The sequence below is a fragment of the Podarcis tiliguerta genome (assembly GCF_965153285.1).
Source record: "Podarcis tiliguerta genome assembly, chromosome: 1".
Classification (NCBI taxonomy): domain Eukaryota; kingdom Metazoa; phylum Chordata; class Lepidosauria; order Squamata; family Lacertidae; genus Podarcis; species Podarcis tiliguerta.
In genome coordinates this window covers 91,419,349-91,434,150 of record NC_139534.1, presented here as the reverse complement: position 1 = coordinate 91,434,150, position 14,802 = coordinate 91,419,349, and the positions used below count along the sequence as shown (strand labels likewise).

Here is a 14,802-nt window from a genome sequence, read left to right as displayed (position 1 = left end):
ATAACCATTTAAGTGCGAACTTATTGTACTACATAATTACACTGTGAAGGTAATTTTGATTTGTACTTGTCCTAGGCTGGAGTCTTACATTATGTTTTACATTATTTTTATTCATTAAAAATAAAAACTGAGCTCCAAAGTTGAAAAGGCTTGAAACAAACAAAACAAAATCCATTCCATTTTCTGGAATGCTTTTTCAGCATCTAGAAACATTATTGCCTTCTTTCGAAGCTGGTTTAGCAACATTCACAATCCTTATTACTTTCTTCTCATGTAGCTTTTCTGATGTCAAGCAACTTGTGTGACTTTCTTATTAAGTGCCTTGGTGGTAAGTATCGTATAACTGGTTTTCAGTAAAGAAATGAAAAGGGAGGTACTTTTGCAATTAAATAAGAAGTCTAAAAACCATACTTTCTGCGAAAATGAGACATGGTCTGGCTTGTTATGTCATCCGAACCAGGGCTCATGATTTGTTTTCCCAGAGAGCCAGAGTGGTGTAGTGGTTAAGAGCAGTGGACTCATAATCTGGGGAACCGGGTTCAATTCCCTGCTCCTCCACACGCAGCTGCTGGGTGACCTTGGGCTAGTCATACTTCTCTGAAGTCTCTCAGCCCCACTCACCCCACAGAGTGTTTGTTGTGGGGGAGAAAGGGAAAAGGAGAATGTTAGCTGCTTTGAGACTCCTGAAGGGGAGTGATAAAGCGGGGTATCAAATCCAAACTCTTCTTCTTCCCCAGACAAACCACAAACGGCAAGACAATAACAAACATTAGTTTCCTCTTGTGGTTTGTGTGGTGAGAAACAAACTACAACCCTGAGCTAGGACAACATAACAAGCCAAACCATGCCAAGTGTCCTGGCACTGCAGCAACAGCAGGAGCAGAATGAAGCTCCCACAATTTCAGTGGCATACAGTACATGCAGCACATTGACATTGCACCATAGGTTATTTGAAAAAGGTGGTGAGTACTGTCAAAACTTATTAAACCAACCCTTATTACACCAATAAAAGCCCTATCTGTCACTAAACAGCACTTGCAATTCCAGATTCTGGTGGTTTTACACTTGTGAGATCACATCCAGCAAGAGGAAGAATCTACACACAGATATCCAGATATATGTATAAATCTTGCAGAAGCAATAAATGAATCAAAAACTCATATAAGCACGGAACTAGGGATGGGAAAATATGTCCATTTCACTTTTTCAGCTTTTCCAATCTTCAGAGCTTCACATTTCCACATCAGTTTGAGATTTTTTTAAAGTCCCCTCTAAGATTCTTTCCCATTCTAGTGCTAATTTCTCCTAATATACACATTTTATACGCAATTTTGTACACATTTTTGCATATATTTCCTCCTAATATAATGCCTTTTTGCATGTTGCTTTTACAGATATATGCATTTTTATGTATACTTTTATCTTAGCAAATGCATTTTTTTACACATTGCTTGGGTGAAGAAATGCATTGCAAAATTCAGATTAGTGTGAATTTCGAAGGTTGGCACTGTTAGGTTTCTGTTTGTGCCACTGGTGCAGGGCTTGGAGTCACAGAACTCTGTTTACATTCCTGGGATTCCTCACAGGAGATGGGAGACGGATGTTTATATTACTGGTTTCCTGTTCCTTTGTTCCGGTTGCCTCTCTGCTTTCACAGAAAGAGGATGTATTTTTCTTTTCTGTCTGCATAGTTAGAAATAAAACTCTTTGCAATGTAGCTCATATTTCTCATCCTTCCCTGCGTGCTGGATACTCTGCGTAATGGGGGAACGTGCCTGGAGCCTCATCAAAGGCTCAGGTCGTTAATCACATCGGAGGACTCAACCAGAGGAGGAGCTTGGTCAAACGCAAGGTCCGACAGGCACAAACACGGTTCTCCTTCATGTTACGCTTAACAAAAGTTCCCTGATATCTCTCTTCTCCCATTCTTTTCATCTAAAGATACCCCAAGCTATGACAAAGAAGTTATTTCTCTCTAAACCATTTCATTATGCTCTTTGTATGCTGAATTACATGTGTTTTATTAACCCCAGTTCATTAAGTCATTCAGCTTGTCCTGCCTATTTTCCCAGTCCTCTGTGTCAATTTACAGTTGGCTATCAGCTTATTCAACACTCCGTCTGTTCCCCAGGTAACTAATAAAAAAACTGCTCTTAAGCTGAGTTAACACAACCTGCAGGCCACAAAGTTGGATACAACCCACCAGATAGATCTAATGGTCCACTAGGGTTACAGTTAATGCCCTGTCTAGCAATTACACTGCAATGGTTACTCCCCAGTCCATTGTCACCCTAATGTATTGCCTACATCATCATCATCATTATTATTATTATTATTAACAACAACAATAATAATAATAATTTAATTTCTATACTGCGTTATATTTTTAATTTTAAAAAATCTTAAAGCAGTTTACAACCTATGTTAAAACATCAAATAAAACAATCTGGAATAAAACATCACTGAAGAAAGTCCAGCATACATTTGAAGCAACATGATTAACAGGAAGCTAAAATACCATTTCAAAATATTTCAGAATGAAACATTACAAAAGAGGTCAACTAAAGAATGTTGTTAACACAGCAGACTTAACAACAACCACTTTATCTTAAACATCTCCAAAGAAAAGAGCTTAGTTAGCTGCATTCATTATTCAGTGCTTAAACCTACGCTGTGTTGTGTCCTGCGTCTTTTCCTACTCATTCCTTTTGAAGTACTATCCTATCACTCACAATGTTGGGGCCCATCTCTTTAAAACACAAGTTCCTATTTGGACAATGTGTGGCTGCCACATACAATGATTCAACTTTTTTTAAGATCTAGGAACAGTTTATGTTCATGTTTTCTTAAACAAAGATTTGTCATGTCTTCATTCCTGCTGTACTCAGGTATCATGGGTGATCTCGCTTCCCTACAAAAAAGAGTATCCAGATTGTATTTTGATATTAACTCCCAGCCATAATTAGCAGCCCCATGCCAAATCCTATGCCACAAACACATTATCTGGGCTCAGTAATGGAGATACCATCTAAGTATGCAAAGATACCAGCAAACAACATTAGTCTAAAGTGTACCAAGTAACTGCTGTAACAGAAATCGTATGGAAACGTTGTGAAGAAAATTGGTCATGAAAGTAATTTTGGCACGAGCATTTCTACATGGGCTGAATTCTTTCTGCAGTTACCATGTGACCCAAATTTTAGCCTTTGTTTGATGTTCAAACAAGTTGACATAGTTGGCATCCATCTGTCTTGAGAGACAATGGAGTGCGCCTCTGGGGGTGAAGTCAAAGCACTATGTTAGCAGGATAGAGCCTTTGGTGTGGGACATGTCATGCTCCTTCTGGGATAGTTTGTCCACCTTTTGTCCCCACCCTGCACTCAGCTGTCAGTTGCGGCTCCTAGAATCTGTCTCCAAGCGACAGTGGCCACACCCCAGGAAAAAAACAGGTCAGCTGCATTACAGCAACATAATTTGAAAGAGGAATTGCTGTACAGCTGTTTCCCCCATTCAGTGGTTTTGGCAAAGAAAAGATCAGAGCATTAGGCCTGCCAAGAGAGTTTTTGCATACGACCTGAAACTAATTTCAAAGCAAAGTCTGGTGAAGCCCTAACAAAGTTTCAAATCAGTAAGAATTCTAGAGCACCTTCTAGACCATTCAAAACTGTGAGATTGAACCCACCAGTGTGTGGTGTGTGGTGAAATGTTTCATAGGGAAACAGTTTGGGGCAGAGGTGCCAGCTTGTGAGGGCAATGGGGGGTGACGTCACGATGTCCCCGACATTGTGCGTGTGAACATCACAGCTCCCTAAGCCGGGCAGAAGCTTCCTGGACACTGGAAAGGAGATGCCAGGGCTCTGACAGGATGCTGGAGCCCTGTTGCCTCCTTCCTAAAGCCAGGTGGGCTTTGGGAAGGTGGCGGGAGGGCTCTTGGACCATTTAGGCAATTAGCCTAGTCCTCCTAGTCAACTGACTGCACACCACTGGCACCCACTGCCCCTATCTCACCAACTTCCATATGCTGATTGGGCCTGCAGGCACCACCAAGCCCACACCTGTACAACTTGTATGCAGATAGCTCTCTCTGCATGAGAAAGGACCTAACTTTTTGCAGGGTTCCCAAGCACACACACACGTATGAAGGTGCTTTATACCAAATTAAATAATTGGTTCATCTAGTTCATTATCATGCGCACTAACAGACACCAGCTTTCATTTTAAAAAAAACATAAAAACAAACCTTTTTAAAAGGTTTGAAAAGCACTTAGCAATAAGTCTCAAGGAGAAATTGGAAATGTTGAGGATGAAAATGGCTTACAGCTTCTCTGCACTTTGCCTTGACTACAGATCCTCTATTAAGTTCCCTTTCGGCAATATGAGCCGCTAGTTTTACAGTCACAGAGGGTAGAGGTCATGGGAGGGCTGTGTAGCTTTGCCATCAGTGGTATCACAGGCACGTTCCGCTATGAGTTTGTGTAACACACACAGCATTTATTCCATAGGTGGTCCTGCTAGAAAGGGAGGAGATCATACTTCTTACAACAATATACTTATGATATGAAACTAGATTCCTCAAAACAATGGGCAACACGCCAAATTACTTGCACTATAATATTCCTGAGGGATATTAGGTAATATATTGTTAGCTGAGGTACTGACCCCTCAAAACTGTATGTTATACTCACATATTAAGAGCCCTAGAATGATTATATGAAAAGATTCAATCAGGTATAACAACAAAGTTAGGGCATGCAATAAAAACACATACATTGTCTGATACCTGACTTTCAGTCCCATATGGATTTTCAGTTCCAAAAAACTTCCTCTTTGCGTCTCCATTTCCATATGTATTTGTTTTAGTGTTTGGGTCCTAGGAGGCAAAACAGAATCTCAATGGATCTAAGTTACAAACACATTATTTTTAGTTACGCTATATTACATACCTGTGGTAGAACCAACATAGAAAGATTTGTAACATAGGCACAGCAATCCTACAGTGATTCTGCACTGAGATGCCTGCCTGCCAGACACCATCCTTGTTTGCAGTAAGTAGGTTCTGACATATTTGAAAAAGAATACCCTTCAAGCATGAAATCTGTTGGTTACCAGTCTGTGAGATGCAAAATTGATAAAAGTATACAGTTAGGTATACTTTGCTTACTGAATTTGCAGTCCCTCTTCCATCACAGTCACAATAATTATTATTATTTTGTTTGTCTCAATCAAGACAATAAAGCTAATGTTGAAGACTTTCCTTACCAGAAGAATATTGGCTGGTGAACCCATATAACTCTCGGATGTGTACACTGCAGGTGGTGCTTTGACCTCAGAGTCCAAAACTGAGAAGGATCCTTGAAGCATTCATAGAGACTTTGAACCAGTTAAGGAAGATGAACAAGTGTATAAAAAGTGATTCAGAGCTACACCCCTCTCTTACTTGACAAATTTCAGGAAGTCTCCTCCTACATTCCACTCTCTATCCAGGCAAATCTGTCAGGTTATTTGCTTATGGAACAATTACCCTGTACGATCCTTAGCATGCCTCCTCCAGACTCCCAGTTCTTTCCAGGAAGGATTCATGTGCACATCAGAATTTTAGATTTACACAATTAAAGTGAGTGAAAGTGCCCTGTCACCCCAGCACACCAGATCCACTTTAAACAAAACAAAAAAAAACAACCTGCTGTTTTGCTGTATGGAAAGTGAGGGGTAAATAATTTTTCCCTGTTTGTCCTTTGGCAAGCTGGGTTCATTTGCTGCCAAGGAGTGTGGTGGAGTCTCCTTCTTTGGAGGTCTTTAAGCAGAGGCTTGACAACCATATGTCAGGAGTGCTCTGATGGTGTTTCCTGCTTGGCAGGGGATTGGACTTGATGGCCCTTGTGGTCTCTTCCAACTCTATGATTCTATGACAGCATTCTCCACTGGAATTGGCTTCACTAAGGAGTTCACCACTGAGAAATCCCAATGCAGCCAAGAGGGCCTGCTGCCAGAGCAGATCAGTTTTAAAAAACTCCACTATTGCTCATCTGTTACCACCAGGCAGGTGATAAACCAAAGAGGGTGGGGTGAAAAGCCAGTCAAGTGGACCATCTGCGGGTTAATGTCTAAGCATGGCAGCACTCATATCCATTTCAAAATAGATACTATTATTCAATCATTCACCTCTAATGTAATTTAGATGCTCTTTGATTAAGCCATTGGGTGTGACTAATTCGGAGAATTCTTGCCTGGATATGTGTGTGTGCTACTAATTCTGCAGTGACATGAATAACTGGTGTGCCAAGTCTAGTATCACAAAAGAGGATGCATCGTATAGCTCTGGTTTCCATTGTTGCTTCATTCAGAACACGAAAGCACAGCTCATATACAGTGTGTTTGAAGGTATCCTACATTCCTGGATTCCTAAGCATTCGTGAATCACCACGGCAATTAAGGGTATCTGAAAAGAAATCAGCATGTTGCCCTTAGCGCTCTTCTGAACTTGGACCACAGAAACTGGATTCCTACCAGTTCTTGACTTGTCTGAATAAAATATTCAAAGTAATTCTAAATGTTGAAATCATGAGGGCATGTGTTTCTTTAAAATTTGTGAAGGTACAAAGAGTCTCCTTTTAATGATACCACTAGGAGTCAACAGTGGGAAGATCATTTGGAGAGATTGCACTTCTTCTGATTCAGAGAAAGAAACAGGTTTTAAATAAATTAATACGAGCATGCATTCAATCAGTAGTTGTTGTTTTTTACTGAACAGCATGGAAATTGGGGTGGAGTTTTTTTATGTTAGTGTAAATATTGAATGAAAGGAATATCCCAGGGAGTCTAGAATTAATATACAGTGGTGCCTCGCAAGACGAAAAGAATCCGTTCCGCGAGTCTTTTCGTCTTGCGGTTTTTTCGTCTTGCGAAGCAAGCCCATTGACGGATTAGCGCTATTAGCGCTATTGGCGATTTAAGGGCTAAAAACGGCTTTTTAAGGCTTGGGGGATTAGCGGTTTTGCTGCTAAAATGCTTTTAGCAGCTTAGCGATTCAGAAAAAGGGGTTTTGGAGCGGGGGGAAAACTCAAAAATTTTCGTCATTTTCGTCTTGCGAAGCAAGCCCATAGGGAAATTCGTCTTGCGAAGCGCCTCTGCAGACGGAAAACCCTTTCGTCTAGCGAGTTTTCCGTCTTGCGAGGCATTCGTCTTGCGGGGCACCACTGTATTTTATTCACACTGACAGCCAGAATTGTTCCTCTGCTGTATTTTCCTACAGAAAAAAAAATCAATTTTTAATAAATGCACTGCTGCATACAATTAATTAGCAATACAATGAGTAGTTGCAATACTAGCCAAAGTGTGAACTTTGTAAATTGTTATCAATTGATATATTTTTGTTTTTAAGACAACAGTTCCTAGGAAGTATGCATGCATGTATAACTGATATACCTACGGGACCGCCCCTCCTGGTATGCCCCACGGAGGACCTTAAGGTCCATATATAGCAACACCCTAGTGGTCCCGGGCCCTAAGGAAGTTAGATTAGCCTCAACCAGAGCCAGGGCCTTTTCAACTCTGGCTCCAGCCTGGTGGAATGCTCTGTCTCATGAGACCAGGGCCCTGCAGGATCTGATTTCTTTCCGCAGGGCCTGTAAGACAGATTTGTTCCACCTGGCCTTTGGCTTAGAATCAGTTTGATTCCCTCCCCCTCTTTCTTTTTCCTTTCTCCTCCTGTGAAGAGGCTGCATCCTAATGTTTTAATGTTGTATCTTAATGTTTTAAATTGTATTTTAATCAACTTGTTTTTATTATTGGTTGTTAGCCGCCCTGAGCCCGGTCTTGGCTGGGGAGGGCGGGGTATAAATAATTTATGATTATTATTATTATAAAGACATAGCTTTCACAGCCTTCTGAAATAAGCTATCCATTGCCCTTTTGTTTTATTTAAATAATGTTAGAAAGTTTGTGCTTTATTATACGGTATTTACAAACACCCTGATAAAAATAATTTCCAACTAAATCTTTGACTCTGCTTCATTAGAACATCTAAACTGCACTAAGTGTGCTTTGTAGATTTTCTTTTCCTATTCAAGTATTTTAACTGGAATATTTTTGGCAATCGGGGAAAACACCGAGATATTTATACAACTCATAAAATTCACCCAGTGTATGTTTTAGTTTTAATTATTCAATTATGTTAAGCAAACATACTCAATCAGATTCAAGCTGATATGCTGTATCGGAATTCTAGAAAACCCATCTCAATCTTTCATGAAGGATTGTTGTTGTTGTTGTTTAGTCATTTAGTTGTGTCTGACTTTTTGTGACCCCATGGACCAGAGCACGCCAGGCACTCCTGTCTTCCACTGCCTCCCTCAGTTTAGTCAAACTTCATGAAGGATATCATGGTCAATGGTATCAAAAGCCGCTAAGAGATCCAGCAGAACCAGGAAACAGCTTTCACCTCTGTCCCTAGCCTGCTGGAGATTGCCAACTAGTGCAACCAAGGCAGTTTCAGTCCCAATGATACCTGAGTGTCATTACCTGGGACCCAGGTGAATGTCATGACCTGAGACCCACTAGGGTCAACACAGCAGGCAGGCATTTCTGAGCATACATTGCTTTCACAGCACTAATGTTTCTGTTTTGAGTCAGTCTCTACTGAGACTTACAGTCCAAGTGGCTAGCAGGACACCAAGGAGAGGTTGTGCTGATTAGGAATGCAGGAAATCTGACAAGTTCCTTCAGGCTAGCTGGAAGGTGAAGTACAGAATACCCCTATACTGACATGCTCTCACCCTCTGTCACAGAGCACGTTTCTAATGCACAAGTGACCTCAGCCTGCTAAGTGCAGAGCCTGCAGAAACATGTTCCCAGGCACAACCACAATGTATCTGTGCCATTGACCTAGCTAAGCAGAGATTTCTCATGCACCTCAACCTGTCCTTTTGCTAACAAGCAGGGCCTCGCCTATCAGCTTCACATACCAGAATGGCGAAGTGGCCTTGAAGAGACTGGAAGCTCCAAACTGACCGCTTCCTGTAACAGACTACCAAAAATGCAGCATTTTGCACAAGACAGAAGAATTTATAAACTTTGTTGCCATGATACAGCTGGTAGAAAGGAGTGTGTGTTTTGTAAACCAATTAGAAGTGAACATGAGGAGTCCACGAGCTGTCCATGTGTTCTGTTATCCAATCATGTTGCTGAAAGGGATCGTTCACGAGCTAACCATGTAAAGAGAATGTTCTAAAAGCATCTTGAATTTTGTATTTCGAGTCCAGAATTGGGAGAATTCCTCTGGATCATTTATTCTTGCTGCAGTTGGCAATAAATATGAACTTTTCCCATGATGCTACTGTCTTTATTTGGCTAAAGAGGACCTACGTATTTCCAGACCCCCTTTGTAGGGCAACACCATGATGTTATTTTCACTAATGTATTGCACTGATATGCAAACTTTACCACCGTATGCGTATTCACATGGTCAGAGAACTGCATCAAAATACTTGTGTCACGAGGCCCCAAGACCCACCCCCAAAATAAATACACACGGACACTTACATTAGTTTAAGTTTGGGGGCAAATTTTGGCCACAACTTTATTGAAATACAATCACGTGAGCGGTATTGGCTTAGGCATTGACTCCCCACTATAACTGACTCCACCTCTCAGGATAATCGTCCAATGGGGTAAACCAAACGAGGGAGCAAGGTTGATGAGGACCAACCTAAGCTCAGCCCGGGGTTCCTGTGGTCCTGGCATGGCCCTAGCCCCTCAAGCGGACTTCGGACAAGATCCAGGACCTCCAGATTCCTTTAACAGAATACTCAGTTCCTGGAGGGGCAGGTGATGGCTGAACCTCCCCTCCTCACAATCCAACTGAGCCAATGCCTAACCACCACCTTACAAGTTGTGACTATTTGCTAAGGGGTAGGTGAAAACCAAATGGCTAAAGCCAATCTGCCAAATGGGAAAAAAAATCCTACCCAGCCCCTGTTCCATAACAGGCGACCCAAACCAAAGCAAGGCCAAGCAACTCTACCTAAACTAGGGAGGGTCAGCCGTGCAAATGCAAGTGCCCCACTTGCATCATGCTGCCATTTTTAAAGCCCCTGGGATCACGCCACCTACTGGCTATTGGCTAAAACCGCCTGGCATGATCCCAGGGGAATGGACAGGACTTCCTGCTCCTTTCCCCACCACCACCATTTTAACCCTGTCAGGTGAGCTCTTGGGTCCCGAGCACAACCAGGACCCTCTGTTATGAGGATCCCATATCTCACAGTGAAAAAAATAACAACCAAGTTAACAGCAGATTGTATTCTACTGAAGCAGTGATTGCACTTAAGGGCATAATCCTCTGAGAAGCAATGTTTATTACACCCTGCTGAAATGAATGGGTGTTATGTGAAAATAACACAGTGCATGCAGTGGATTTGTCTACAGGACTTCCCAGCATCTTAAGGTTTAACACAGTTGTTATGAATATATGATTCGGATAAGGTGGTTGGGTGTTTCTGTTTACACAAAATTGGTCCAATCTAGAAATCTACAAACTCAGCAGAATATATGGGCTGACACCCCACCAAAAAAAAAAGATCAAAGAGAGATTACAGAGAGTGGCAGGACTGAGTGTTCCACACACAACATCTCAGAATGAGGGTTCCCTGCATTTGGCTGCTGCATTTGGAATATTCCCATGCAACAGTTTATTGGGTGTTGTTACAAGTTTTGGGGGGCGGAGTCAGTCTGGATGCATCCCTTCCAAATTTTTCGTCCCTTCCAAATCTGATTTTGTGTATGTGAAGTTGGAATCTATGAATCATAGAGTTGGAAGAGACCACAAGGGCCATCGAGTCCAACCCCCTGCCAAGCAGGAACCACCAGCAGACTACTCCTGACATATGGTTGTCAAGCCTCTGCTTAAAGATCTCCAAACTCCACCACACTCCCTCATGGGTGTTATGTAAAAATAACACAGTGCATGCAGTGCACACTATGAGGGGAAATATGCCAAACTGGTCAGACTAGTCTCTTTGAAGAGAAGAAGAGGATTATAGAGGATCAAAGAGAGATTACAGAGAGTAGCAGGACTGAGGGTTCTCTACGCCCCCCCTCACCCGGCTGGAGGCCACATCATCCTAAAATGAGGAACAGTAGGCCAAGGGGGAAATTGTGTGGGAGAGTTTTGGCTGACGCTGGAAGCTGGAGACACATAGGCTTGCATGGCTCTGTGCTGAACTCAAAATGGTGGCATGGGACTCTCCTGGAAAACTAATGGGGGAAAGAAGATCTGTTGGAGTTTTAATGCTGTGAGCCCTCCAACCTATGCTTCAGTGGTATATATGTGTAAATAAAACCATGTACGCTAAAGACCCCATCGTCCCCATTGACATTCATTCCAAGGAAACCAAACCCTGGGAAAGCGTAGGAGTCTCTTCCCACTCGGAAATTGGGGTGTGCAAAACAATATGTAGCCGGCTGAATCCACATGCAGAAAACTACTATCCAACTACTGTTCAGAGGTGTGACTACTGCCAGAAACCAGGCCGAGGGCCATCTCAGTAGTGGCACCCACCCTTTGGAATGCCCTCCCAAGTAATTTCAAACAGATGAACAACTACACAACTTTCAGAAGATATCTGAAAACAGCTCTGTATCGGGAATTTAAAATGATTGATGTGTTGCTGCTGTTTTATTATGTTGGAAGCCACTTACGAGTAGCTAGGCAACCCAGTCTCATCGGCAGGATATAAGTAATATAAAATAATAGTAATAATAATAATAATATTTCCAGCCCTATTACTTCAGGCCACTCTAATGTTTCAAGAAGTTTAGGAACAAACCTAATTTACAGGGCTTTCCCCCATTAGAATGTCTGTGGTGGTCACACCAATTACATGAGCTAGAGAGAAGAGTGACCTGGTTGCATGGATACTCCTTTCTCATGTAGAAACCATCACAGATCAGCTTCACACACAACCACAACCTGAATAAGACTCCCATGGGGTGGTTAGGGGGTGTGGGCATTTAGCCTTTTGTTCATCATTGTTGTCCCAATGTGGATCAGCGGGTAGAGGGACATTCCCAAAATTTGCTTGGAGAAAAAGCCCCCATTAACTCCAATTGGATTTTTTTATCCTGTGTAAATTAAAGTTGTCAGGGTGGGGAGGGAGGGGGTATGATCCAGATTGGGACCATAGTAGGAGGCAAAGGACTAAAGCACCCTCTCCTTGCTAAGGGGCCATTCCTGATAAGGGACCCACACTTACAACTTCTGCAAGTAGAATCCTTGCAGGGGCATATCACATCATTAACAGCCCATGTCGTCTGGCCCTCAGATCATATATTCTGCTTTGTATGTGACAACAGCAAATATTCTTTTAAAGAGGCAGGGCTCCGACTATCAAGTTTGGCTTGGCTTCAGGGAGTGTGGCTGCCACACCCAGAAAGCATTGAGAATTGGTCCTAACTTACCAGTGCAAGGCTAGCGTCTCGGTTGTTGGTTTTTGATGGACACATTTGAACTATGTCACACACTTAAAATTTCCCCTCAAGTCAAAGCTCATATCACATATAGCTTATGACAACAATCATCATTACCATAATACCTCGGGTTAAGAACTTAATTTGTTCTGGAGGTCCGTCCTTAACCTGAAGCACCACTTTAGCTAATGGGGCCTCCTGCTGCCGCCACGCTGCTGCTGTGCAATTTCTGTTCTCATCCTGAAGCAAAGTTCTTAACCCAAGGTACTATTTCTGGGTTAGTCTGTAACCTGAAGAGTCTGTAACCTGAAGCATTTGTAACCTGAGGTACCACTGTACTCAATTTATTAAGCAAAGAAGTAACCCCAAGTTCTGACGGATGTCCAACCCTACAATATTCCTGATTTTGGCATTTGCTGGTATCTTTTATCCTAGTCTCTTTTCTCCCATCCCTTTCAAATGTCAGGGATGGGGAGCCTGCGACTATCCTGATGTTGCGGGGCTAAGATTCCCATCATCCTTTGCATTGGTCCTGCTGGCTGTCAATCTACATCTTGAGGTCCACAGCCTCCATATACCTGATTTAAGTGCTCGAAGGACAAGTAAAGATAAGAAGCAAGGCGTCGCCATTTTTAGATTTCTTACAGTGAAAGTCCTAGCTCAGAAGTGAGGTCTGCTGAGTTTAATATGACTTGCTCTCTCTAATAAATGTGTACAGGATAGTAACCTTCATCTGTTTGGGGGTTGAACTCCATTGACCTGCCAATCCTCCTCCTCTGCAAAGCAAAAGGCTTGATTATCTACTAGGAGGAGGAAGCCATACATTGCTGGTAAAAGCAGGCAAGGGGTCCTAAGAAGAGTCACATGGCTGGGCACATTTCCGGCCACATTTTTTCCATTCTATGGCGATGGAGAGAGCCTGAAGAATAAAGTCTCTACTATTCTGGATGTTATAGTCAGTCAGTTTCAGGAGTTTGTCAAAGTCTTTCTTAGTGTACGTAAAGTTCATCAGCTGGTATGGTGAGCAATAGCCAGATAGTGAGACTGTGCCTTCTGCCATCTCGGTTTGCCTACGTTCCACACCTGAAAATAAAACAAACAAATATGCCCCCGGTTAAATCATTTAGGAGATCTGGGAACATGTTCAGACCTCATTCCATCATTTGCTCATCCCTCCCCTACTTTGTTTTGTTTTGAGACAAAATATTGCACGTTGAAAGTGAAATGTACCTGGTTCTTTAAATTTCTGGAATGTATCGTTCACAAGCGGGAAATGAAGCACAATGGGGGATTTGTTATTCTCCTCGTCCACAAATAGGTAACATTCTCTTGGATTTTTCTTGTCTTCCTCACTCAATGAAATCCTGGGGAAAGGAATTCCCTGCTCCAAGCAGTATTCACTGGTTTGTTCTATAGACTATAGCACAAGAAATTAGGGTAACTTTAAAGGCTGTCCTTTAAATCAGCAGGCATTAAATTATGTAGCCACAATTAGGGCTGGGGGAGGATTTCAATTCACTCCACCATTTGGAGCTAAGCTCTCCAGTCCGTATTCCAACGGATCATGCTCAGATCATAATGTAGACGTGTGGATTTGACTACATGTCTATGAACCTTTCTGAGTACGGTTCACTTTCTTTAAAAAAAAACACCAAGATAGTTGCAGGGCTTTCTTGCCTCTATATTTCTAGCTGATTGGAGCGGCTACTCTTGCTGTGCTCGTTGAAACGTTTTGAGTAAAATGTCCCTGCCATGACCCTGTGTAATTGCACCAAGGAAAAGGTGGTTGCCCCAATGTACTTATGGGGGCAGCCATCTTTTTTCTGTACAATGTCCCAATGAGGCTTCAAGCAGCTAGAAAATGTTTTTATAAAGAAAAAGGAGCCAGAAAGCTCTCAGACCACATCATAAGCGTGTGGATCAATAACATTTTAAAAGAGTGCAGATTTTGCCTTTAAAAAAATACCCATGCAGACATTTATTGGAGACACAAACTGGATTCAGCCCATTTTGACCATCCCTTGCCACAATTCTAAGGGTATGTTTGAACGATGATGCTGATAAACATTTATAATAAAATAGACTACAAGTGCCTACTCACAGAGAAAGAAAGAGTGTGGGAGCTGAGCAACAATAAAGAAAAAAATACCTGGCTACTTTTTTTAATACTCCATCTAGAGGGTTGTTTAAGATTAATTTCTGCTCTACATTCTACAGAGAATTTTTTTTTGAAGCACCTGATATAAGAACTGTTTTCCGCTGAAAATCCACAATTGTAGCTTTGTTCACAAGTCAAAAAGCAGATACACTTTTGTTCAGTTTCATGTTGTTAAGTTT

At 42.0% G+C, this 14,802-nt stretch overlaps 2 protein-coding genes across 2 annotated transcripts in view; both read right to left on the bottom strand.

Annotated features, from left to right (window-relative positions):
- LOC310681901 (cytosolic phospholipase A2 epsilon-like) overlaps positions 1–5,390 on the bottom strand; it is a 41,981-nt gene extending 36,591 nt beyond the window's left edge. Inside the window, exons 1-2 of the mRNA XM_083449938.1 lie at positions 5,260–5,390; positions 4,781–4,870 (exon numbers count right to left, since the gene is read on the bottom strand). Coding sequence (XP_083306064.1) covers positions 4,781–4,870; positions 5,260–5,361 — 192 coding nt within the window. The 5' untranslated portion in view covers positions 5,362–5,390. The remainder of the gene's footprint in view (positions 1–4,780; positions 4,871–5,259) is intronic.
- Positions 1–14,802, bottom strand: part of PLA2G4F (phospholipase A2 group IVF) — a 158,080-nt gene that overhangs the window by 85,195 nt on the left and 58,083 nt on the right. Inside the window, exons 38-39 of the mRNA XM_083442494.1 lie at positions 13,696–13,882; positions 12,788–13,548 (exon numbers count right to left, since the gene is read on the bottom strand). Of these exons, the coding sequence (XP_083298620.1) occupies positions 13,316–13,548; positions 13,696–13,882 (420 nt within the window). The 3' untranslated portion in view covers positions 12,788–13,315. The remainder of the gene's footprint in view (positions 1–12,787; positions 13,549–13,695; positions 13,883–14,802) is intronic.